We start from the raw sequence: 26,940 nt of genomic DNA, 5'->3' as shown, positions 1-26,940 counted from the left end.
GCAGAGAAACTGATACAGAGAGGTGAAATAACTTGCTGAGGTCACCCCATCAGTGGACAGCAGAGCCCAGATTTGTGCCAGCGTCTTCCGACCCAAGGCCATAGCCGTTCTCACTGAACAACACTGGCTTTCACTGTAAAGGATAGTTATGAATATGGTTGATCCTTGAGCCGCTGACTTTCATTTGCATCCTAGTGGCAGTAATATTGTCCTGTGTTTACATTCATTACATTAGTGTGGACTTCATAAATATAACACTAAACCTGCTGTGATAATCTATTACTGGGTTCAAAAAGTCCTGGTTATGTGATAATGTTATAATTAGTTCCTTCCAAATAAATTGCCATTTCCTTAGAATGTTTTTTATTAATGCACTGACAATTGCTGTTCAGTGCAATAGGAATATTCACAAGGTGACCTATAAACACAAAGGAGAGGCTTACAACCCAAGTTTGTGATTCTGAACTGATTCTTGAAAGATGAATGGGAGGGAATCAATGAAGCAGTTGTTCCTGAAAGAGAGAAGTCCACGTGAAAATGCAGAGGCATGACAGCACCACAGGAATGACAAGAAATTCTATACCAAAATTCAGTGCAGCTCCTCTACCCAGAAACCTGGGGATCAGCCCTGATACTTCTCCCTCATCCTCCATATTTATCCCGTCATCAGTTGCCATCTCTTTTTGATACAACCTTTAAAGTGAAAGTGAAAGTCACTCAGTCATGTCTGACCCTTTCGACCCCATGGACTATATACAGTCCATGGAATTCTCCAGGCCAGAACACTGGAGTGGGTAGCCTTTCCCTTCTCCAGAGGATTTCCCCAAACCAGGGATTGAACCCAGGTCTCCCGCACTGCAGACAGATTCTTTTTTTTTTTTTTATTGTTGATTCTCCTTCTCTTTTTTTTTATTTTATTTTATTTTTAAACTTTACAATATTGTATTAGTTTTGCCAAATATCGAAATGAATCCGCCACAGGTATACCCGCGTTCCCCATCCTGAACCCTCCTCCCTCCTCCCTCCCCTTCCCTCCCTCTGGGTCGTCCCAGTGCACCAGCCCCAAGCATCCAGTACCGTGCATCGAACCTGGACTGGCAACTCGTTTCATACATGATGTTATACATGTTTCAATGCTATTCTCCCAAATCTCCCCACCCTCTCCCTCTCCCACAGAGTCCATAAGACTGATCTATACATCGGTGTCTCTTTTGCTGTCTCGTACACAGGGTTATTGTTACCATCTTTCTAAATTCCATATATATGTGTTAGTATACTGTATTGGTGTTTTTCTTTCTGGCTTACTTCACTCTGTATAATAGGTTCCAGTTTTATCCATCTCATTAGAACTAATTCAAATGTATTATTTTTAATGGCTGAGTTATACTCCATTGTGTATATGTACCATAGCTTTCTTATCCATTCATCTGCTGATGGGCATCTAGGTTGCTTCCATGTCCTGGCTATTATAAACAGTGCTGCAATGAACATTGGGGTACACGTGTCTCTTTCCCTTCTGGTTTCCTCAGTGTGTATGTCCACCAGTGGGATTGCTGGATCATAAGGCAGTTCTATTTCCAGTTTTTTAATGAATCTCCACACTGTTCTCCATAGTGGCTGTACTAGTTTGCATTCCCACCAACAGTGTAAGAGAGTTCCCTTTTCTCCACACCCTCTCCAGCATTTATTGCTTGTAGACTTTTGGATCGCAGCCATTCTGACTGGCGTGAAATGGTATCTCATAGTGGTTTTGATTTGCATTTCTCTGATAATGAGTGATGTTGAGCACCTTTTCATGTGTTTGTTAGCCATCTGTATGTCTTCTTTGGAGATGCAGACAGATTCTTTACCAGCTGAGCCACCAGGTAAGCTGATCTGACATCCAGCCCCCTCGTCTACAGCTCTGTTGCCGACACCCAGCATCACCACCCTTTTGCACTGTAACACTGCGGTAGCCTGAGGACCACATTCCCTCTTCCTTCTTCCCTTGCCCCACCCCCATTCCCCACACAACAAACAAAGTGTTGTTTTTAAAGTATTTTATTGCTCTCATTTGTTCTTATTAAGGTCCAGTTTCAGTTCCGTCAGTTCAGTCGCTCAGTCGTGTCTGACTCCTTGCGACCACATGGACTGCAGCACACCAGGCTTCCCTGTCCATCACCCACTCCCGGAGCTTGCTCAAACTTATGTCCGTCAAGTTGGTGATGCCATCCAACCATCTCATCCTCTGTCGTCCCCTTCTCCTCCTTCCTTCAGTCTTTCCCAGCATCAGGGTCTTTTCCAGTGAGACAGCTCTTCGCATCAGGTGGCCAAAGTATTGGAGTTTCAGCTTCAGCATCAGTCCTTCCAGTGAAAATTCAGGGTTGATTTCCTTTAGGATGGACTGGCTTGACCTCCTGGCTGTCCAGTGGACTCTCAAAAGTCTTCTCCAACACCACAGTTCAAAAGCATCAATTCTTTGGCGCTCAGCTTTCTTTATAGTCCAACTCTCACATCCATACATGACTACTGGAAAAACCATAGCCTTGACTAGAAGGACCTTTGTTGGCAAAGTAATGTCTCTGCTTTTTAATATGCTGTCTAGGTTGGTAATAACTTTCCTTCCAAGGATAAGTGTCTTAATTTCATGGCTGCAGTCACCATCTGCAGTGATTTTGAAGCCCGAAAAAATAAAGTCTGACACTGTTTCCACTGTTTCCCCATCTATTTGCCATGAAGTGATGGGACCGGATGCCATGATTTTGGTTTTCTGAATGTTGAGCTGTAAGCCAACTTTTTCACTCTCTTTCACTTTCATCAAGAGGCTGTTTAATTCTTCTTCACTTTCTGCCATATGCTCTCTAGGCTGGTCATAGCTTTTCTTCTAAGGAAGAAGCGTCTTTTAATTTCATGTCTGCAATCACCATCTGCAGTGATTTTGGAGCCCAAGAAAATAAAGTCTCTCACTCTTTCCATTGTTTCTCCATCTATCTGCCATGAAGTGATGGCACCAGATGCCATGATCTTAGTTTTCTGAATCTTGAGTATTAAGCCAACTTTTTCACTCTCCTCTTTCACTTTCATCAAGAGGCTCTTTAGTTCTTTTTTGCTCTGTGCCATAAGGGTGTTGTCAGCTGCGTATCTGAGGTTATTGATGTTTCTCCCGGCAATCTTGATTCCAGCTTGTGCTTCATCCAGCCCAGCGTTTCTAATCATGTACTCTGCATAGAAGTTAAATAAGCAAGGTGACAATATACAGCCTTGATATACTATACTCCCCCTCCCAATTTGGAAGCAGTCTGTTGTTCCACGTCCAGTTCTAACTCTTGCTTATTGACCTGAATACAGATTTCTCAGGAGGCAGGTAAGGTGGTCTGGTATTCCATCTCTTGAAGAATTTTCCACAGTTTGTTGTGATCAAACTGTGGCATAGTCAATAAAGCAGAAGTAAATGTTTTTCTGAAACTGTGTTGCTTTTTTGATGATCCAACAGATTTTGGCAATTTGATCTCTGGTTCCTCTGCCTTTTCTAAAACCAGCTTGAACATCACATGCTGTTGAGGCCTGGCTTGGAGAATTTTGAGCATGACTTTGCTAGCATGTGCAATGAGTGCAACTGAACATTCTTTGGCATTGCCTTTCTTTGGGATGGGAATGAAAACTGACCTTTTCCAGTCCTATGGCCACTGCTGAGGTTTCCAAATTTGCTGGCATATTGAGTGAAGCACTTTCACAGCATCATCTTTTAGGATTTGAAATAGCTCAACTGGAATACCATCACCTCCACCAGCTTTGTTCGTAGTGATGCTTCCTAAGGCCCACTTGACTTCATATTCCAGGATGTCTGGCTCTAGGTGAGTGATCACAGCATCGTGGTTATCTGGGTCATGAAGATCTTTTTGTATAGTTCTTCTGTGTATTCTTGCCACCTCTTCTTAATATCTTCTGCTTCTATTAGGTCCATACCATTTCCGTCCTTTATCGAGCCCATCTTTGCATGAAATGTTCCCTTGGTATCTCTAATTTTCTTGAAGAGATCTCTAGTCTTTTGCATTCTATTGTTTTCCTCTATTTCTTGCATTGATCGCTGAGGAAGGCTTTCTTATCTCTCCTTGCTATTCTTTGGAACTCTGCATTCAAATGACTATATCTTTCCTTTCCTCCTTTGCTTTTTGCTTCTCTTCTTTTCTCAGCTTTTGGTAAGGCCTCCTCAGACAACCATTTTGCCTTTTTGCATTTCTTTTTCATGGGAATGGCCTTATTCACTGCCTCCTGTACAATGTCACATACCTCCATCCATAATTCATCAGGCACTCTGTCTATCAGATCTAATCCCTTAAATCTATTTCTCACTTCTACTGTGTAGTCATAACAGATTTGATTTAGGTCATACCTGAAAGATCTAGTGGTTTTCCCTACTTTCTTCAATTTAAGTCTGTATTTAACAATAATGAGGTCATGATCTGAGCCACAGTCAGCTCCTAGTCTTGTTTTTGTTGACTGCATAGAGCTTCTCCATCTTTGGCTGCGAAGAATATAATCAGTCTGATTTTGGTATTGACCATCTGGTGATGTAAGGTCCAGTTTACAAACAGTAAAATTCACTGTTTTGGTGTATAGTGCTGTGAGCTTCCCAAACACATCCAGTTGTGTAACCATCACCATAACTGACGGTGAACAGTTCCATCTCCCCTAAACCTCCCCTATGCCACTCTGCCATCAAGCCCTACCCCCAACCCCTCACTGATCTTTTTTCTGCCCTTATTCACTTGCGTTTTTCAGGATGTCACATAAATGGAATCACACAGTATGAGGCACCTCGAGTCTGGTTTCTTTCACTTAATATTATATGTTTGCAAATAATTTACATTGTATGTACCAGTTGTTTGCTCCTTTTTATTGCTGAATATCTCATTGTGATTTTAATCTGCATTTTCCCTGGTCCCACATGATGTTGAGCATCTTTTCATGTCTATATTCTTTAGGAAATGTCTCTTCAGATCCTTTGCCGACTTTCTGAACTGGGTTACTTGCTTTCTTTTTAATGATTTTTTTGAGTACTTGGGTTTATGTAGTCTAGATACAAGTCTAATATATCAGATACATGTTTTCCAAACATTTTCTCCCATTTTGGTGACAGGCCCAAATTTCCCATTTTCTTTTAGAGATTTCATATTTCTAGATTTTGCACTTAGATTTATACTCCAGGTTAATGTTTTCAATTAATTTATTTTTAAATTGAAAGATAATTGCTCTACAGAATTTTGTTGCTTTCTGTCAAACCTCAACATGAATCAGCCATAGGTGTACATATGTCCCCTCCCTCTTGAACCTCCCTCTCAACCCCTCTAGGTTGATACAGAGCCCCTGTTTGAGTTCCCTGAGCCATACAGCAAATTCCCGTTGGCTATCTATTTTACATATGGTAATGTAAGTTTCCATGTTACTCTCTCCATACATCTCACCCTCTCCTCCCCTCTCCCCATGCCCATAAGTCTATTCTCTATGTCTCCACTGCTGGCCTGCAGATAAATTCTTTGGTACCGTCTTTCTAGATTCTGTATATATGCATTAGTATATGATCAAGTTAATTTTCTTTATGGTATAAGGTGTGGATTAAGGCTCATTGTTTTTCATGGAAATAGTCAAGTGTTTAACATCATTTACTGAAAAGACTATCCTTTTTCCATTAAATTATCTTTGGAGCTCTGTGGAAAAGCAACTGACCACATATGTGTGTTTCTTTCTGAGTTTGCATTTGTATTCAATTGATCTTTGTGTCTGTCCCCTCATTAACACCATACTCTCTTGATTACTACTTCATAGTTTGTCTTAAAAGCAGGTAGTAGAGATCCTTCAGTTTTGTTGGTGGGGATGAGTGGATGCAAAATTACTAAGAGGGAATCAGAGGTAATGGAGGATTCTGACTAAATCAACCTAACAGGATCCCTGCTGCAGCAGGCCGGGGTGATCAGACTTTATTTGGGAAGTGGTAGAGGATCAGGACGGAGAAGGCAATGGCACCCCACTCCAGTGGGGTTTTTCTTCCCTGGAAAATCCCATGGACGGAGGAGCCTAGTAGGCTGCAGTCTGTGGGGTCGCTAAGAGTCGGACATGACTGAGCGACTTCACTTTCACTTTTCACTTTCATGCGTTGGAGAAGGAAATGGCAACCCACTCCAGTGTTCTTGCCTGGAGAATCCCAGGGACGAAGGAGCCTGGTGGGCTGCCGTCTATGGGGTCATACAGAGTCGGACACGACTGAAGCGACTTAGAAGCAGCAGCAGCAGCAGAGGATCAGGAACTCTGCCAGATATCCAGGTTGAGGTTTCTGGTTAAGCTAGCTGAACTTTATTCTTGCTGAAACTGGACAATGCTTAGATGAACATAGAAGGCCAAAAGTGTGTACCTAACTGAGAGGAGGATTCAGAAAAGCCTGACTAGAGTTTGGTGTGGGGGTGGGAAATTTTTCCCTTCTTCCCTTCAGGTTTTTTGATTGGCCTGATAATTAAATTGATGTAAGACAGGTTAACCAGAGGGGAAAAAATGCACATGAATGGGAGTTCCATAGAGATTGTTGTTGTTGTTGTTGTTTAGTCATTCACTCGTGTCTGACTCTTTATGACCCCCTGAACTGCAGCACGCCAGGCTGTCCTTCACTATGTCCCGGAATCTGCTCAAACTCATGTTCATTGAATCGATGATGCCATCTACTCATTTGATACTCTGTCACCCCCTTCTCTTCCTGCTTTCAATCTTTCCCAGCATCAGGGTCTTTTCCAGTGAGTCGGTTCTTCATATCAGGTGGCCAAAGTATTGGAGTTTCAGCTTCAGCATCAGTCCTTCCAGTGAATATTCAGGGTTGACAACCTTTAGGATGGACTGGCTTGATCTCTTTGCTGTCCAAGGGACTCTCAAGAGTCTTCTCCAACACCACAGTTCAAAAGCATCAGTTCATTGGCACTCAGCCTTCTTTATGGTCCAACTCTCACAGCCATACATGACTACTGGAAAAACCATGGCTCTGACAATACGGACCTTCATATATATATGAAGACTCAAAGGGCATCAAGGTATCACATAAATACATTGGGGGATAGGAAATGGGGTGTTAGGCAAGGGAAGTTTTGTGTAGTCAGTGAGTTGTGTCAGATTCTTTTGTGACCCCATGGACTGTAGCCCGCCCACCAGGCTCCTCTGTCCATGGGATTCTCTAGGCAAGAATACTGGAGTGGGTTGCCATTTCCTTCCCCAGGGGACCTTCCTGACCCAGGGATCAAACCTGGGTCTCCTACACTGGCAAGTAGATTCTTTACCACTGAGCCACCAGGGACGCCCAGGCAGGGGAAAGGGGTGTGTGAAAAAGAGTTAAACTCTCATCCTACATGATGGGAAGTTGATGAATAATGCCTAAAAGTAAAACATCAAGACAGTACCAGAAGGATAAAGGTGAACACCAAAGAAACAGGTTTATAAAGTTGAAAGTATCTCTGGTAGTAGAAAGTGAGGTATGAGAGGCGTGAATTGGGGCTGATGATTTTTTCTTTCAGCCTGTTTGACTCTTCAATCTGTGAGCCTTTAGGTCTCTGATGATAATTCAAACTAATTTTTTCAAGTAAATACAGTCCAGGCACCTGATTAGTCAGGAACACATGTGAATAAGCCTTTTATTAAATAAATCAGTAGAAGCTGTAAAGGCTACTCTCCTGGTGGCTTTGACAAAGAGGGTGTAACTCGTGGTTGATGCAGATTGGCGGGGGCTGGGGGGGGGCATTTAGTTCTTTCTTCCAATCGTTTTTCCTCTAGTTATATGTTAGCTTCCCCCACCCCTTTAAATCATAGGCTTCAGCTCTTTAAACACAAAGTAATGACTCTTGATTGAAAGCAACATGCCGTTGTTTGAACTTTGAATAAATTCAAAGATTTGGTATCACCCCAATTACAGGGCACACATCAATCTTTGAATCTGTGAACACAGAAGTTCTTGAAACCTAGTACAGTAGGGAGCACATATACATCAAATTACATTGCTCGAAGGAGTGAATTTTTTATATAATTTCATCTTCCTTCTGAAAATGCTCTTGGTTATTTTGCCTGACAGTTTTTCTACCCCCTCTGAACCTTGATGCTGTGCCTCCAAGCTGTCCCCACTGTTCATGGGAACTGTGCTCTGAACACTGTGGCAAGGACTTCCCTTTAATCGTTAGGGAACTAATCCCTAAATGTAATTTATACCTCTCTTCTAAATCCACCTGGATTACAAATGTAATGGAAATTTACTTAACCTCCATCCTCTCTACAGTGTTCAAACATTTAAAATGGATAGACAAGGATTTGGCTAAGTTTGGAGGGAAATCTGGCCATGGTTTTTACTTCCTTAATTCAGTCATATATTCTACATGGATTTATTTTCAAATCCGAAGACTTCACTTCTGATTTTTTTTCAAGCCTTACCATTACCACCATCACTGTGCTAAGTCACATCAGTCGTGTCCAAGTCTTTGGGACCCTATGGACCGTACCTGCCAGGCTCCTCTGTCCCTGGGATTGTCTAGGCAAGAATACTGGAGTGGGTTGCCATGCCCTCCTCCAGGGGATTGGGATCTTTCTGACCCAGCGAACCAGCATCTGTTATGTCTCTTACATTGGCAGGCAGGTTCTTTACCACTAGTGCTACCTGGGAAGCAACCTACCACCACCCTTAAAGTCCTTTTCAGCCACTAATTGCCTTTTCTGATGCATGAAAATACTTTTTAGCATGAAGAATAACATTCTTGCTTTCTCCTCACTGAAACAGACAGAGCCACTATTGGATTTTCTCATCCTCTTTATGCCATGGAATTAACTTGCACAGTGGGGGAAGAAAAAAAAGGCTGTAGGAAAAACGATATTTAAAATAAGTTGGCTTACTTTGTTTTCGTGGGAAGCCCAAAGGCAGCGGTGGTGGTGGCGCAGCTTCCTGCTACTTCTTATGGAAGAGAGCGTGTAAGTGGCAGGCCAAACGCACTGATTAGCTAGGCAGAGCTAGTCATCCCAACCACTTCAGTAGCTGGTCATTTTTGGCAAAGAACCCAGGGTCTATGAATAATTCAACCCACTTCAGTTAGGTCCTAGAGGGAGGATCTGTCAAAATGATATATGGTGCAAAACTTTGGCCAAGACTGACCTTATATCCCAGGCAGCGTTTCCAGTGCCCAGCAGTGCATGACTTACGGTAAGCATATTGGCTGTATACGAATGGCCATCTGGGGATGGCCAATTCAGCCAGGTGGTCCGGTTACCACAGTAACTGGCTTTCTTTACCCCCTGCTGTCCCTGGACACTACCTTCCTTTCCTCCTGCCCCTGTATGCCCCCTAGGACCACTTCTTGCCTAGATGCGCAGCTCACACAGGACCACAGGGCTATGCTTCCCATCCTGGAATCCTTCCCAAGTTCCTAAAGGCTCACAATGATTTTTTTTTTTTGCTTTTATTTAATTGGAGGGTAATCACATTACAATATTGTGTTGGTTTCTGCCATACATCAACATGAATCAGCCATAGGTATACATGTGTCCCCTTCCACTTGAACCTCCTTCCCACCTCCCACCCCATCCCACCCCTCTATTTTTCAAAGAAAAGAAAAAAGGGCACTTTCTTCTTTATGCTGTGGGCTCCTCAGACAAGTCAAGAACCACACGCGTCTTTTTCCCCTCTTCCTCAGTGCTTCATGTAGAGATGCTCACCCATGTTTGTTGAATAAATAAGAGAGATGTTGAGGTTGTCAGGTGGCCGTCTTGAAAACCTCAGTTGCGAACAGGAAATTCAAATGCCAAGCTTCTTATTCTTTTGTAAACTACATTGGACAAATTCAATGTGGACATTCTAGGTTTCTCATTCTAATCAGAAATGTTAATGAGATAATGGAGAAAAGAGAATATCTTCAATAAGTGATGCTGGGAAAACTGGACAACTACATGTAAAAGAATGAAATTAGAACATTTCCAAACACCACACACACAGATAAACTCAAAATGGATTAAAGACCTAGATGTAAAACTCCTAGAGGGAAGCATAGACAGAACACTCTTTGACATAAATCACAGCAAGATCCTCTATGACCCACCTGCTAGAGTAATGGAAATAAAAACAAAAAGCAACAAATGGGACCTAATTAAACTTAAAAGCTTTTGCACAATGTAGGAAACTGTAAACAAGGTGAAAAGACAACCCTCAGAATTGGAGAAAATAATAGCAAATGGAACAACTGACAAAGGATCAATCTCCAAAATATACAAACAGCCCATGCAGCTCAATACAAGAAAAATAACCCCATCAAAAAGTGAGCATAAGGCCTAAACAGACAGTTCTCCAGAGAAGACATGCAGATGACTAGTAAACGCATGAAAAGATGCTCAACATCACTCATTATTAGAGAAATTCAAATCAAAACTACAATGAGGTATCACCTCACACTGGTCAGAATGGCCACCATCAAAAAATTCTATAGACAGTAAATCCTGGAGAGGGTATGGGGAAGAGAACCCTATTGCACTCTTGGTGGGAATGTAAATTGATTCAGCCACTATGAAAAACAGTATGGAGAGTCCTTAAAAAATTAGGAATAAAAGTACCATGTGACCAACAATCCCACTCTTGTTCATATTCCCTGCTGCTGCTGCTAAGTCGCTTTAGTCGTGTCTGACTCTGTGCGACCCCATAGACGGCAGCCCACCAGGCTCCACCGTCCCTGGGATTCTCCAGGCAAGAACACTGGAAACCATAATTGAAAAAGACAGATGTAGCTCAGTGCTCATCTTAGCACTGCTTACAGTAGCTGGGACATGGAAGCCACCTAGATGTCCACTGACAGATGAATGGGTAAAGAAAGTGTGGTACATATATACGGTGGAATATGTATGACTCAGCTGTAAAAAAGGATGCATTTGAGTCCATTCTAATGAAGTGGGTGAAACCTGAAGCTTGTCATACAGAGTGAAGTAAGTCTGAAAGAGAAAAGTACTGTGTATTAGCACATGCATACGGAATCTAGAAAGACGGTACTGATGAACCTGTTCGCCGGGCAGCAGTGGAGAGTCCCAGGGATGGGGGAGCCCGGTGGGCTGCCGGCTATGGGGTCGCACAGAGTCAGACACGACTGAAGTGACTTAGCAGCAGCGGCAGTGGAGATGCAGACAAAAACATGAAGACTTGTGGACACAGTGGGGGAAGGAGAGGGTGGGATGAATTGAGAGAGTAGCCCTGAAACGTACATTACCATATGTAAAATAGGTGACCAGTGTCACCCAGCATTTGCTGCGTGACACAGGGAGCCCAAATGCAGGGCTCTGTGACAACCTGGAGGTGGGGTGGGAATGGGAGGTGGGAGGGGGGTTCAATAGGGAGAGGACATAGGTATATCTATGGCTGATTCATACTGATGTATGGCAGAAACCAACATAATATTATAAAGCAATTATTCTTCAATTAAAAATAAATAAATTAAAATTTTTTTAAAAAGGGTAGACACATAAACAAGTATCTTTGAAGTACCTTTAAAGTTGGCTGGACTTATAGCTGACCTTGCATAGTAGAGAGAGAAAACTTTGTTACAATATGAAAAAAAAAAAGAAATTGTAATAGGAGATAGAAAACAGACAAAAATCTTTAAGAGTATGGTTTCTTTGTAGGTTTGTGGGTTTTTTTTTTTTTTTAAGAGACATTGGAGGCCAAGATGTTGTAAAAATATGGCTATTTTAAAATCGTTGCCCTATGATCAGCTCAGGTAGAAGCTGTGTGGAGTAGTGGGCAGAGCAGAGATTTTAAAGCCAGAAGGAAGGCCCGATTTTGAAGGCTTTTTCTATCACTCTCCAAGTCCATTATTATACCACCTCTGTAAGTCTCCGCTTTCTCATCTCTCAAAAAGAATCCAAGGCCTTTGTAGTTGTCAGTATTAAAAACGCTATCTATAAGTCCCAAACAGGAACTTCCCTGGCGGTCCAATGGTTAAGATTCTGAGCTTCCAATGTCAGAAACTGGGATCCCACGTGCTGGGTGGTGCAGCCAAAAAAAAAAAAAAAAGTTGATTAATAGGACTTCCCAGGTGGCGCAGCGGTAAAGAATCCACCTGCCAAAGCAGGAGATGCACACGATGTGGGTTCGATCCCTGGGTCAGGAACATCACCTGGAGTAGGAAATGGCAGCCCACTCCAGTATTCTTGCCTGGAAAATCCCATGGAAGAGGCGCCTGGCAGGCTACGGGGTCGCAGAGAGTCAGACACGACTGGGCACCTGAGCACAGCAGCATAGCATGCAATTAATGAAAAACTAAAAAGACAGGCAGGATTCCTGACACAGTGCTGCCAACTGGTGATGATGAGGGTGATGGTGGTACTCGGGGATTTGGGGGGAAAGTCAGTAAACTCCCAGAATTTTCGGGGAAACAACTACAATTGGAGCTGGGGACTCTGGCCCCCATATCACATTACCTTCTCCTTCCCCGCCTTTTCACATTCTTCATGACCTAGAGTCCTGCCCCACTGCCCCGGTCCTCACCTCGCCTTTTCCTGTCTTGAGGGCTCCTAATAATAACAGCCACTGTGGAGCAACTACTAATGGTGTGCAAATAATGTTTATGATTCTCAGATGCTCTTCTTATCCTCATTTGGCAAATGATGAAAGCAGGTCTCAGAGAACTAACTTGGCCATAGTAAATCATAGTTAGGAAATTTCAAGCCAGGATTGTCTACCAGGCCACTCCAGTTTCAAGTAGGTGCTGATTCCACTGTGTTATACCATCACTCTTGTAAGTTTCTGGGAGGGAAAAAGAATTCCAGCGATGAAATATTTTCAGATAAACTCTTAAGTGCTAAAACACTGACCCATCTCGGGAAGCTATTAATATCAAAGAAAATGAAAGGAACTTAGATAATTCTCTGACGCTAAAGAATCACAGCGTAACTTACATCCATCTGACAGTCTCTGTGTTTTCCTGACAAAAGCATAACTGAGCGTCTAACCTCAAGACTGGAATTGGTCAGCCCCGGACCTTGTGAAGTGGGTCCCAGAGTTCTGTTCTAGGCGAATGATAATTTCAGTCCATTTTAAGCAGCATCTGTGCTTTATTTGGGTCCTGTTTTTATATCAGGCAGTAATTTAACACTCGGCTTGGGTCTTGACTTCTTTGCAGATGTTACCCCTCCACAGACAGCTGGGTATATAGAAGTTACCGATCTCCAGTCCAAGAGACTTCGATACATCCCAATTCCCAGGTAATCCATTTTCATTTTCATTCTTAGCTTCTATGTCAGATTAAAAAAAAAAAAAAAAAGAGTGAATTCTTACCAAGTACCCTGAATAAATGTGTGCTTTTTGCTTCCTTAAATAGCAGGCTCTTTTTCTTTCTTTCATATATATATATATATATATATATATATATATATATATATAGTTACAGTTTGTTTTTATCTTGCTGCTCTGCCATTTTTATTTGAACATTGGAAAAATGTTCAAATGTTACCTAGGTTTAAGTCTTAACAGCCTTCAAGTGTTCATTTCTTTTTTTTTTTAATCTATCCTTATGATAAAACTTTTTGAAACAGCATTTTTATCACTGAAAAAATTTTCATATTTATTGACTTCATACATTAATTTTCTGAGGTAAATGTATTCAATATGTCAAAGGAATTTAAATCTCATTTTTTAAATATATTTTTTTATAGATATAACTGTGTATCTACAGTCATGAAGGCCATACAATAGTCAAAGGATTCTAGAGATTTGGAATAGATTTATTGCCAGTGGTTTATTGCTGTTCAGCAGTGGAAGCAAAGCGTTCAAACTAGTTAGAGTCAGGGCATATATAAAAAGAGGACCAATGATATACCATCTCTTCCTTGAAAACACCTGTGTCCCCACCTCCAGCCCATCCCTTTCTGGATGCATCCACGCCTGCTCTCCCTTTTCCTCAACCTCAGTGTGCACCTGCTTCTGTATGGATTGATGTCACATGCCCCTCACATGTTCTCCCTTACAAACAGCCACGGCCTCAGAACACAGTGGTTAAAGCCTCACTGGAGTCCCGGGCAGAGGAGCCTGGGGAGCCGTCCACTCTCAGAGCAAGGGCAGCGACACGTGTCTGTCCCCAGCCACCTTCCGTGCTTCCCAAGAACATCGCTCAGTATGACAATACAAAATAAGTCAGGGAGGAGCCAAGATGGCGGAGGAGTAGGACGGGGAGAACACTTTCTCCCCCACAAATTCATCAAAAGAGCATTTAAACGTCGAGTAAATTCCACAAAACAACTTCTGAATGCCGGCAGAGGACATCAGGCACCCAGAAAAGCAACCCAACTCTTCGAAAGGAGGTAGGAAAAAATATTAAAAACAAAAAAAAAGAGACAAAAGAGGGAGGGACGGAGTTCCGTCCCGGGAAGGGAATCTTAAAAAGAGAGAAGTTTCCAAACATCAGGAAACCTTCTCACTGCCGAATCTGTGCCGAGCTTTGGAAGCACAGAGGGCAACATAACAGGGGGAAAAATAAATAAACAATTTAAAACTCGCAGATTGTGAGCCCTACGGTAACTCCCCCAGCAGAGAAGCAGCGCAGACGCCTGCATCCGCCATTAGCAAACCGGGGCTGGGCAGGGAGGCGCGGCGTGGGCTGCATCACTGAGAGTAAGAATCTGGCCTGAATACCCTGAGCGCTATCTGAGCGAAATAATTTGGGCTAGCAAACCAGACTGTGGGATACCTACCACGCGAAAAGCCAGCCCTAACCTAAGACCGCCAGGCCCGCGCACGGAACAAAGGACTGAACAGAGATAGCCGGCTGCAGACCTTCCCCCTCCGGTGACAGGCAGCCAGAGCCGGAAGGGGGCAATCGCAGCCCCAGAGAGACATTATCTATAAAATTGTAAGCAGGCTTCTTTGCTAACTAAAACTTCTTGGGGGTCTGGACGGTCAACATCTGCCTGAGAAGGTGCGCCGGTTTTACATCCAGATAACCGAGTGGCGGGGAGGCGATAAGTCGCAGCATTGGCGCTCGCCTGGGAAGAGCAAATTGGCGCTCGGACCTGGGAAGAGCACAAAACGCAGGCCCAACTGAGTCTGCGCCTCTGAGGACTACCCGAGTGCCTGAACCTGAGCGGCTTGGACCTGGGAGGTGCATGCAGCCCAGGGCCAGCCTCGGATTGTTCCCGGCGGAACAACCTAGAGTCCGAGCAGTGTGGACAGGGAGGCTACACGCGCCGTGAGCAGGGGCAGACCCAGGGTGGCTGAGGCATTGCGAGCCCACGCCAGTGTTATTTGTTTGCAGCATCCCTCCCTCCCTCCCCACAGCGCAACTGAACAAGTAAGCCTAAAAAAAAAAAAAAAAAAAAAAGCGTCCTCCACCGTGCCCTTTGAGTCAGGGCGGAAACCAGATACTGAAGAGACTAGCAAACAGAAGAAGATATAACAGAGGGAAACGCCTTGGAAGCTACAGGCAATAGATCAAAACCCTGTGGTTACTACGGACTACATAGGAAGGGGCCTATAGATCTTGAGAAATATAAATCTGACCAAGGAACTAGCCAAAAATGAACTGAACCCACAACACCCAAAAAAAAAAAAAAAGTCCGAGATATATTTTTATTATTTTTACGATCATTCTTTCTTTTTTTTTTAATTAAAAAAAAAATTTTTAAGTCCTCTATTGTTCCTTTAATTTTCACTTTTATAACCTATTACTTTGCAAAAAAAAAAAAAAGACCCTATTTTTTTCTTCTTCAGCAAACTTCATATATATATATTTTATAATTTTTTGACCTTGTTTTTTTGTTTGTTTTTGTTTTTTTCTTCTTTTCTTTAACATTGTATTTTTGAAATTCCAAACTCTACTCTAGATTTTTAATTTTCACTTTTTGGTATATGTTATCAATTTTGTACCTATAGTTTTTTTTTTTATATATAATTTCTGTGACTTTTTTTTTTTTTTTCTTCTTCTCTGTTTCTTTCTCTTCTTCTTTTATATAACATTGTATATCTGAAATTCCAAACTTTACTCTAGATTTTTAATTTATGCTTTTTGGTATTTGATATCAATTTTGTACCTGTATTTTCTTTATAATTTTTGTGACATTGTTCATATTTGTTTGTTTGTTTTCTCTCTTTATTTTTCTTCTTCTTTTTTTTTTTTAACATTATATTTTTGAAATTCCAAACTCTTCTCTAGATTTTTAATTTTTGCTTTCTGGTATTAGTTATCAATTTTGTACCTGTACTTTCTTTACAATTTTCGCGACCTTGTTTGTTTTTGTTTGTTCGTTTTTTCTCTCTTTCTTTTCCTTCTTCTTTTCTTTAACATCGTATTTTTGAAATTCCAAACTCTACTCTAGATTTTTAATTTTCGCTTTCTGGTATTAGTTATCAATTTTGTACCTGTACTTTATAATTTTCGCGACCTTGTTTGTTTTCGTTTGTTCGTTCTTTCTCTCTTTCTTTTCCTTCTTCTTTTCTTTAACATCGTATTTTTGAAATTCCAAACTCTACTCTAGATTTTTAATTTTTGCTTTTATGTATTTGTTACCAATTTTGTACCTTTAAGGACCCAATCTTCAGGACCCATTTTTCACTAGGGAGTGAGATTACTGGCTTGACTGCTCTCTCTCCCTTTGGACCCTCCTTTTTCTCCACCAGGTCGCCTGTGTCTCCTCCCTAACCCCTCTCTACTCTACCCAACTCTGTGAATTTCTGTGTGTTTCAGACGGTGGAGAACACTTAGGGAACTGATTACTGGCTGGATCTGTCTCCCTCCTTTTCATTCCCCCCTTTTATCCTTCTGGCCACCTCTGTTACTTTCCTCCTTCTTCTCTTCTCTGTATAACCCCGTGAACATCTCTGAGTGGTCCAGTTGTGGAGTGCACATAAGGAAGTGACTACTGGCTAGCCCACTCTCTCCACTATTGATTCACCTCATCTCATTTGGGTCACCTCTAACTCCCTCCTCCCTCTTCTCTTCTCCATGTAACCCTGTGAACCTCTCTGAGTGACCCCCACTGTAGAGAAACTTATCATCTTTAATGTAGATGTTTTATCAATGGTGCTGTATAGAAGGAGAAGTTTTGAAACTACTGTAAAAATAAGACCGATAATCGGAAGCAGGAGACTTAAGTCCAAACCCTGACTCCAGGGAACTCCTGACTCCAAGGAACATTCATTCACAGGAGCTCATCAAATGCCTCCATACCGACACTGAAACCAAGCACCACACAAGGGCCAATAAGTTCCAGGGCAAGACATACCAAGCAAATTCTCCAGCAACAAAGGAACACAGCCCTGAGCTTCAAGATACAGGCTGCCCAAAGTCACCCCAAAACTATAGACATCTCATAACTCATTACTGGACATTTCATTGCACTCCAGAGAGAAGAAATACAGCTCCACCCACCAGAACACCGACACAAGCTTCCCTAACCAGGAAACCTTGACAAGCCACCTGTACAAACCCACACACAGCGAGGAAACACCACAATAAAGAGAACTCCACAAACTGCCAGAATACAGAAAGGACACCCCAAACTCAGCAATTTAAACAAGATGAAGAGACAGAAGAATACTCAGCAGATAAAGGAACAGGATAAATGCCCACCAAACCAAACAAAAGAGGAAGAGATAGGGAATCTACCCGATAAAGAATTCCGAATAATGATAGTGAAATTGATCCAAAATCTTGAAACTAAAATGGAATCACAGATAAATAGCCTGGAGACAAGGATTGAGAAGATGCAAGAAAGGTTTAACAAGGACCTAGAAGAAATAAAAAAGAGTCAATATATAATGAATAATGCAATAAGTGAAATTAAAAACACTCTGGAGGCAACAAATAGTAGAATAACAGAGGCAGAAGACAGGATTAGTGAATTAGAAGATAGAATGGTAGAAATAAATGAATCAGAAAGGATAAAAGAAAAACGAATTAAAAGAAATGAGGACAATCTCAGAGACCTCCAGGACAATATTAAACGCTACAACATTCGAATCATAGGGGTTCCAGAAGAAGAAGACAAAAAGAAAGACCATGAGAAAATACTTGAGGAGATAATAGTGGAAAACTTCCCTAAAATGGGGAAGGAAATAATCACCCAAGTCCAAGAAACCCAGAGAGTACCAAACAGGATAAACCCAAGGAGAAACACCCCAAGACACATATTAATCAAATTAACAAAGATCAAACACAAAGAACAAATATTAAAAGCAGCAAGGGAAAAACAACAAATAACACACAAGGGAATTCCCATAAGGATAACAGCTGATCTTTCAATAGAAACTCTTCAAGCCAGGAGGGAATGGCAAGACATACTTAAAATGATGAAAGAAAATAACCTACAGCCCAGATTATTGTACCCAGCAAGGATCTCATTCAAGTATGAAGGAGAAATCAAAAGCTTTTCAGACAAGCAAAAGCTGAGAGAATTCTGCACCACCAAACCAGCTCTCCAACAAATACTAAAGGATATTCTCTAGACAGGAAACACAAAAACGGTGTATAAACTCGAACCCAAAACAATAAAGTAAATGGCAACGGGAACATACTTATCAGTAATTACCTTAAACGTAAATGGGTTGAATGCCCCAACCAAAAGACAAAGACTGGCTGAATGGATACAAAAACAAGACCCCTACATATGTTGTCTACAAGAGACCCACCTCAAAACAGGGGACACATACAGACTGAAAGTGAAGGGCTGGAAAAAGATTTTCCATGCAAATAGGGACCAAAAGAAAGCAGGAGTAGCAATACTCATATCAGATAAAATAGACTTTAAAACAAAGGCTGTGAAAAGAGACAAAGAAGGTCACTACATAATGATCAAAGGATCAATCCAAGAAGAAGATATAACAATTATAAATATATATGCACCCAACACGGGAGCACCACAGTACGTAAGACAAATGCTAACAAGTATGAAAGGAGAAATTAACAATAACACAATAATAGTGGGAGACTTTAATACCCCACTTACACCTATGGATAGATCAACTAAACAGAAAATTAACAAGGAAACACAAACTTTAAACGATACAATAGACCAGTTAGACCTAATTGATATCTATAGGTCATTTCATCCCAAAACAATGAATTTCACCTTTTTCTCAAGCGCACATGGAACCTTCTCCAGGATAGATCACATCCTGGGCCATAAAGCTAGCCTTGGTAAATTCAAAAAAATAGAAATCATTCCAAGCATTTTTTCTGACCACAATGCAGTAAGATTAGATCTCAATTACAGGAGAAAAACTATTAAAAATTCCAACATATGGAGGCTGAACAACACGCTGCTGAATAACCAACAAATCACAGAAGAAATCAAAAAAGAAATCAAAATTTGCATAGAAACGAATGAAAATGAAAACACAACAACCCAAAACCTGTGGGACACAGTAAAAGCAGTCCTAAGGGGAAAGTTCATAGCAATACAGGCACACCTCAAGAAACAAGAAAAAAGTCAAATAAATAACCTAACTCTACACCTAAAGCAACTAGAAAAGGAAGAAATGAAGAACCCCAGGGTTAGTAGAAGGAAAGAAATCTTAAAAATTAGAGCAGAAATAAATGCAAAAGAAACAAAAGAGACCATAGCAAAAATCAACAAAACCAAAAGCTAGTTCTTTGAAAGGATAAATAAAATTGACAAACCATTAGCCAGACTCATCAAGAAACAAAGGGAGAAAAATCAAATCAACAAAATTAGAAACGAAAATGGAGAGATCACAACAGACAACACAGAAATACAAAGGATCATAAGAGAGTACTATCAACAATTATATGCCAATAAAATGGACAACGTGGAAGAAATGGACAAATTCTTAGAAAAGTACAACTTTCCAAAACTGGACCAGGAAGAAATAGAAAATCTTAACAGACCCATCACAAGCATGGAAATTGAAACTGTAATCAAAAATCTTCCAGCAAACAAAAGCCCCGGTCCAGACGGCTTCACAGCCGAATTCTACCAAAAATTTAGAGAAGAGCTAACACCTATCCTGCTCAAACTCTTCCAGAAAATTGCAGAGGAAGGTAAACTTCCAAACTCATTCTATGAGGCCACCATCACCCTAATACCAAAACCTGACAAAGATCCCACAAAAAAAGAAAACTACAGGCCAATATCACTGATGAACATAGATGCAAAAATCCTTAACAAAATTCTAGCAATCAGAATCCAACAACACATTAAAAGATCATACACCATGATCAAGTGGGCTTTATCCCAGGGATGCAAGGATTCTTCAATATCCGCAAATCAATGTAATACACCACATTAACAAATTGAAAAATAAAAACCATATGATTATCTCAATAGATGCAGAGAAAGCCTTTGACAAAATTCAACATCCATTTATGATAAAAACTCTCCAGAAAGCAGGAATAGAAGGAACATACCTCAACATAATAAAAGCTATATATGACAAACCCACTGCAAACATTATCCTCAATGGTGAAAAATTGAAAGCATTTCCTCTAAAGTCAGGAACAAGACAAGGGTGCCCACTTTCACCATTACTATTCAACATAGTTTTGGAAGTTTTGGCCACAGCAATCAGAGCAGAAAAAGAAATAAAAGGAATCCAAATTGGAAAAGAAGAAGTAAAACTCTCACTATTTGCAGATGACATGATCCTCTACATAGAAAACCCTAAAGAGTCCACCAGAAAATTACTAGAAATAATCAATGACTACAGTAAAGTTGCAGGATATAAAATCAACACACAGAAATCCCTTGCATTCCTATACACTAATAATGAGAAAACAGAAAGAGAAATTAAGGAAACAATTCCATTCACCATTGCAACAGAAAGAATAAAATACTTAGGAATATATCTACCTAAAGAAACTAAAGACCTATATATAGAAAACTATAAAACACTGGTGAAAGAAATCAAAGAGGACACTAATAGATGGAGAAATATACCATGTTCATGGATTGGAAGAATCAATATAGTGAAAATGAGTATACTACCCAAAGCAATTTATAGATTCAACGCAATCCCTATCAAGCTACCAACAGTATTCTTCACAGAGCTAGAACAAATAATTTCACAATTTGTATGGAAATACAAAAAACCTCGAATAGCCAAAGCGATCTTGAGAAAGAAGAATGGAACTGGAGGAATCAACCTACCTGACTTCAGGCTCTACTACAAAGCCACAGTTATCAAGACAGTATGGTACTGGCACAAAGACAGAAATATTGATCAATGGAATAAAATAGAAAGCCCAGAGATAAATCCACGCACATATGGACACCTTATCTTCGACAAAGGAGGCAAGAATATACAATGGATTAAAGACAATCTCTTTAACAAGTGGTGCTGGGAAATCTGGTCAACCACTTGTAAAAGAATGAAACTGGACCACTTTCTAACACCATACACAAAAATAAACTCAAAATGGATTAAAGATCTAAACGTAAGACCAGAAACTATAAAACTCCTAGAGGAGAACATAGGCAAAACACTCTCCGACATACATCACAGCAGGATCCTCTATGACCCACCGCCCAGAATATTGGAAATAAAAACAAAAATAAACAAATGGGACCTAATTAAACTTAAAAGCTTCTGCACATCAAAGGAAACTATTAGCAAGGTGAAAAGACAGCCTTCAGAATGGGAGAAAATAATAGCAAATGAAGCAACCGACAAACAACTAATCTCAAAAATATACAAGCAACTCCTACAGCTCAACTCCAGAAAAATAAACGACCCAATCAAAAAATGGGCCAAAGAACTAAATAGACATTTCTCCAAAAAAGACATACAGATGGCTAACAAACACATGAAAAGATGCTCAACATCACTCATTATCAGAGAAATGCAAATCAAAACCACTATGAGGTACCATTTCACACCAGTCAGAATGGCTGCGATCCAAAAGTCTACAAATAATAAATGCTGGAGAGGGTGTGGAGAAAAGGGAACCCTCTTACACTGTTGGTGGGAATGCAAACTAGTACAGCCACTATGGAGAACAGTGTGGAGATTCCTTAAAAAACTGGAAATAGAACTGCCTTATGATCCAGCAATCCCACTGCTGGGCATACACACTGAGGAAACCAGAAGGGAAAGAGACACGTGTACCCCAATGTTCATCGCAGCACTGTTTATAATAACCAGGACATGGAAGCAACCTAGATGTCCATCAGCAGATGAATGGATAAGAAAGCTGTGGTACATATACACAATGGAGTATTACTCAGCCATTAAAAGAATACATTTGAATCAGTTCTAATGAGGTGGATGAAACTGGAGCCTATTATACAGAGTGAAGTAAGCCAGAAGGAAAAACATAAATACAGTATTCTAACGCATATATATGGAATTTAGAAAGATGGTAACAATAACCCTGTGTACGAGACAGCAAAAGAGACACTGATGTATAGAACAGTCTTATGGACTCTGTGGGAGAGGGAGAGGGTGGGAAGATTTGGGAGAATGACATTGTAACATGTAAAATATCATGTAAGAAACGAGTTGCCAGTCCAGGTTCGATGCACGATACTGGATGCTTGGGGCTAGTGCACTGGGACGACCCAGAGGGATGGTATGGGGAGGGAGGAGGGAGGAGGGTTCAGGATGGGGAACACATGTATACCTGTGGTGGATTCGTTTTGATGTTTGGCAGAACTGATACGATTATGTGGAGTTTAAAAATAAAATAAAATTTAAAAAAAAAAAAAAAAAGAACAAAATAAGTCAGAAACACTGTTTCATCTCTTAGGACCCTTTATTTAGCCGGTTCAAGAAATGTGAATAATGAAATCATTTTTCAAAGAAATAGATTTATTTACTTGTCCTAACGTGTACAAGAATGTCTTTCTGGAGCATCTCAATGTGTCGATTTAATGATAAATGGCTTTTAGTCACGTGGGGAAATTTCTTATTCCATTGCATGTTCATTAAAATATACTATCAGTTCAAGTAACAAAATCAAAGAATAACTTTTTTTTTTACATTTCTAAAGCACAATAATTATTTTTTCAGTATTCCTCTTCATTTCTTCCCCAGCCTTAGCTTTATATTTTAGTGTTTTTCTCTGTTAACTTGCAGTATGAACCATATGTTATACCTGCCATAGAAATAATACCTGGAAGAACGGCTATATATATAAATGCAGCCAGTGCCAGCTGGTCACCATGCTGCATTCATTTAGTGCTGTGCCGTCCAATAGAAACAGAACGTGAGGCATATATGTGATTTTATGTTCTTAGTGGCCAAAGTAAAAGAGTGCACAAAGAAAGTGGTGAAATTACTGTTAATAGTATTTTATTACCATTATAAACTATTTTGACACGTATTTGATATAAAAATTTTAATGATATTTTGCTTTCCTTTTTTCTCCTGAGTCTCTGAAACCCAGTATAAATTTTACATTTACAGAACATCTCTATTGGAACTTGCCTTATTTCAAGTGCCACGTGTTTTGGAGTCTGTTCATTGTCAGAATATCCTGAGTTTCCCTCAAGATTAACTGCTGCCATTTTTGGTGTACGTGTAATCCAAGGGAACAGCCCATCTGGGTTTCAGTTTTGTTGCTGGTTTGCTTAAATTTAGTATTCTGTTAGATAGCAGGAATTTTCCATTTGATGGCTAACTTCAAATAATAGAAAACAGTAAAACTATATGTAACTGTACAGCCAAAAGGAATATATCACTTTTGCTCTCAGTACAAGTTAAGTGTTAGTCCTGAAACTTTTGTTGCATTTGTAAGACCATACTACTTAGCACTAATATATAGGTATATGTAAATCTGGACTTCGCTCTACTGTAATTCTCTGTGTTCCTTAAAGACTTTGTTATCATAGATAAGAGGAATGTGCTTTTTTTTTTTTTTTTAAGGTACAGAAGAGATTCTAGATGTAGTGTGCAAGCTGTAGTAAATATGACTTCTTCAGCAATTTTTTTGACATATTGAAGAGATTGCTCTGGTAAATTTAAAGTTTCGTGCCAGAGAGTTAAGTGTGGAACCAGTAGGTGCCGGGCTCAATAGAATCATACATCTTGAGCATTTGTGGCAGATTTACTCACATCGTAAGTGATTAAATTTCATTATTCTTGAATGGGCTTTTACTTCACCATCTGTACCTAGTTTTTTTCCTAAGGCAAGTATTTTTTGAGACAGCACCATAAGATGAATCCTCTGTTATATCAAAAGTTGCCTTGAATCCTTCTAGTACTGTAAAGTATTGGGTTGGCCAAAAAGTTCATTTGAGTTTTTTATAAGATGTAGTGGAAACTATAAGCAAGGTGAAAAGACAGCCTTCAGAATGCGAGAAAATAATAGCAAATGAAGCAACTGACAAAGAATCTCAACAATATATAAGCAACTCCTGCAGCTCAATTCCAGAAAAATAAACAAGCCTATCAAAAAGTGGGCCAAAGAACTAAACAGACATTTCTCCAAAGAAGACATACAGATGGCTAACAAACACATGAAAAGATGCTCAACATCACTCATTATCAGAGAAATGCAAATCAAAACCATAATGAGGTACCATCTCGCACTGGTCAGAATGGCTGCTATCCAAAAGTCTACAAATAATAAATGCTGGAGAGGGTGTGGAGAAAAGGGAACCCTCTTACACTGTTGGTGGGAATGCAAACTAGTACAGCCACTATGGAGAACAGTGTGGAGATTCCTTAAAAAACTGGAAATAGAACCGCCATTCGACCTAGCAATTCCACTGCTGGGCATACACACTGAGGAAACCAGAATTGAAAGAAACACATGTACCCCAGTGTTCATCACAGCACTGTTTACAGTAGCCAGGACATGGAAGCAATCTAGATGTCCATCAGCAGATGAATGGCTAAGAAAGCTGTGGTACATATACACAATGGAGTATTACTCAGCCATTAAAAAGAATACATTTGAATCAGTTCTAATAAGCTGTATGAAACTGGAGCCTATTATACAGAGTGATGGAGAAGGCGATGGCACCCCACTCCGGTACTCTTGCCTGGAAAATCCCATGGATGGAGGAGCCTGGTAGGCTGTAGTCCATGGGGTTGCTAAGAGTCGGACACGACTGAATGACTTCACTTTCACTTCTCACTTTCATGCATTGGAGAAGGAAATGGCAACCCACTGTAGTATTCTTGCCTGGAGAATCCCAGGGATAGGGGAGCCTGGTGGACTGCCATCTATGGGGTCCCACAGAGTTGGACACGACTGAAGCGACTTAGCAGCAGCAGCAGCATACAGAGTGAAGTAAGCCAGAAAGAAAAACACCAACACAGTATACTAACGCATATATATGGAATTTAGAAAGAAGGTAACGATAACCCTGTATGCAAGACAGCAAAAGAGACACTGATGTATAGAACAGTCTTTTGGACTCTGTGGGAGAGGGCGAGGGTGGGATGGTTTGGGAGAATGGCATTGAAACATGTATAATATTGTATGTGAAACGATCGCCAGTCCAGGTTCGATGCATGATACAGGGTACTCAGGACTGGTGCACTGGGATGACCCATAGGGATGGGATGGGGAGGGAGGTGGGAGGGGAGTTCAGGATGGGGAACACATGTATACCCGGGGCGGATTCATGTCAATGCATGGCAAAACCAATACAATATTGTAAAGTAATTAGCCTCCAATTAAATAAATTTATATTAAAAAAGAAGCAGAAACTAAAACAACTAAGAATAAACATAGGTCAAGATTCTCAAGCTTGGTATTATTCATGGAAATGCAAATTAAAGCAACAAATGCACATATTTCAGTTATCAATTTAGAAAAATAAAAGTACAATTGCATTTAATGCTGGAAAAAAAAAAAAAGATGTAATGGAAAAACCTGAACAAGCTTTTTGGCCAACCCTATAGCTCTGAAACCCTTGGTCCATCCTACTGTTGTTATTCTCTTTATATAAACACTTTCTAAGATTTCCATATCTCAGAGTAGCTGGCTTTGTCACTCTGTGTTTAGTATCCACTGAGGCAGACTGATAAAAAGATTAAAGTAGTCTTGATTTCTTCAGTATAAAAATTTACCTAATATGTAGTAGTTTTGTGGTTTCTGCAAATCTACCATGATACTTTATTGTTTTAATTATCAGATCAGACCATCTCTTTAGACCATTTATTTTATAGAGAAAATACCAGATATATTTAGAAAGCCAACAGTGGTCATTAGAATTTCTAATCTGTATTTCTTTTGTATAGTGAGAGCCATACTCAGATAAAGGAAGTGTGCAGTTGACTCTTACAGGCAAAAGTTGCGTCCCTTGAATTGACTGTATATATTAGAAACATGTATATGCATGAAACATATAAGAAATATATAAATTCTTTATTATAAATCCATATAACAATCTACCTTAGAAAAGGCAAAATGTCAAATAAATGCAGTTAAACACATAAACAAGACTTGAGTTTCAGCATAGACCTTAGACCCCTGGGAAGTGAATCAGCTCTGCAGGAGACTGAGGTATGAGTTGGTTTAGAGTTCCTTTCTTCCTGACAGTGAATGCAAATGTCATCCAGGATCTACAAATGCAAGACACGTAAATCGGGCTTCCCTGATAGCCCACTGGTTGAGAATCCGCCTGCCAGTGCGGGGGACACAGGTTCTGTCCCCAGTCCGGGAGGATCCCACATGCCGAGGGGCAGCTAAGCTCACACACTCAAGAGCCTGTGCTCCACAACCAGAGAAGCACCGCAGTGAGAAGCCCGCGGACCTCGACTGGAGAGTGGCCCCCTTGTGCAAACAGAGACCTCGACTGGAGAGTGGCCCCCTTGTGCAAACAGAGGAGGCCCACGCAGAGCGAGAAGAAAATAAAAATTTTAAAACGAATATGTAAATAACCAGTAAATAACTATATATTTTTTCCTTCCAGATGAATCTGTTGGTCCCTTAGTTTTTAATGTGCTTTTAATGTGTTTTTAAACATTATATTTCTTATTGAAGTATGGTTAATTTACAATGTTATATTAGT

The 26,940-nt window shown here is 40.4% G+C and overlaps 1 protein-coding gene across 4 annotated transcripts in view; it reads left to right on the top strand.

Moving 5' to 3' along the window:
* The window catches only part of VWA8 (von Willebrand factor A domain containing 8), a 401,096-nt gene that overhangs the window by 249,627 nt on the left and 124,529 nt on the right, over window positions 1-26,940 (top strand). For all 4 annotated transcript variants that reach the window (XM_027557142.1, XM_027557141.1, XM_027557144.1 and 1 more), the window contains exon 36: window positions 13,149-13,230. In XM_027557142.1, coding sequence (XP_027412943.1) covers window positions 13,149-13,230 — 82 coding nt within the window. The remainder of the gene's footprint in view (window positions 1-13,148; window positions 13,231-26,940) is intronic.

The sequence above is a fragment of the Bos indicus x Bos taurus genome, chromosome 12 (assembly GCF_003369695.1).
Source record: "Bos indicus x Bos taurus breed Angus x Brahman F1 hybrid chromosome 12, Bos_hybrid_MaternalHap_v2.0, whole genome shotgun sequence".
NCBI lineage: Eukaryota > Metazoa > Chordata > Mammalia > Artiodactyla > Bovidae > Bos > Bos indicus x Bos taurus.
The sequence above is the reverse complement of the archived record's forward strand: the minus strand, read 5'-3'. Positions and strand labels throughout refer to the sequence as shown.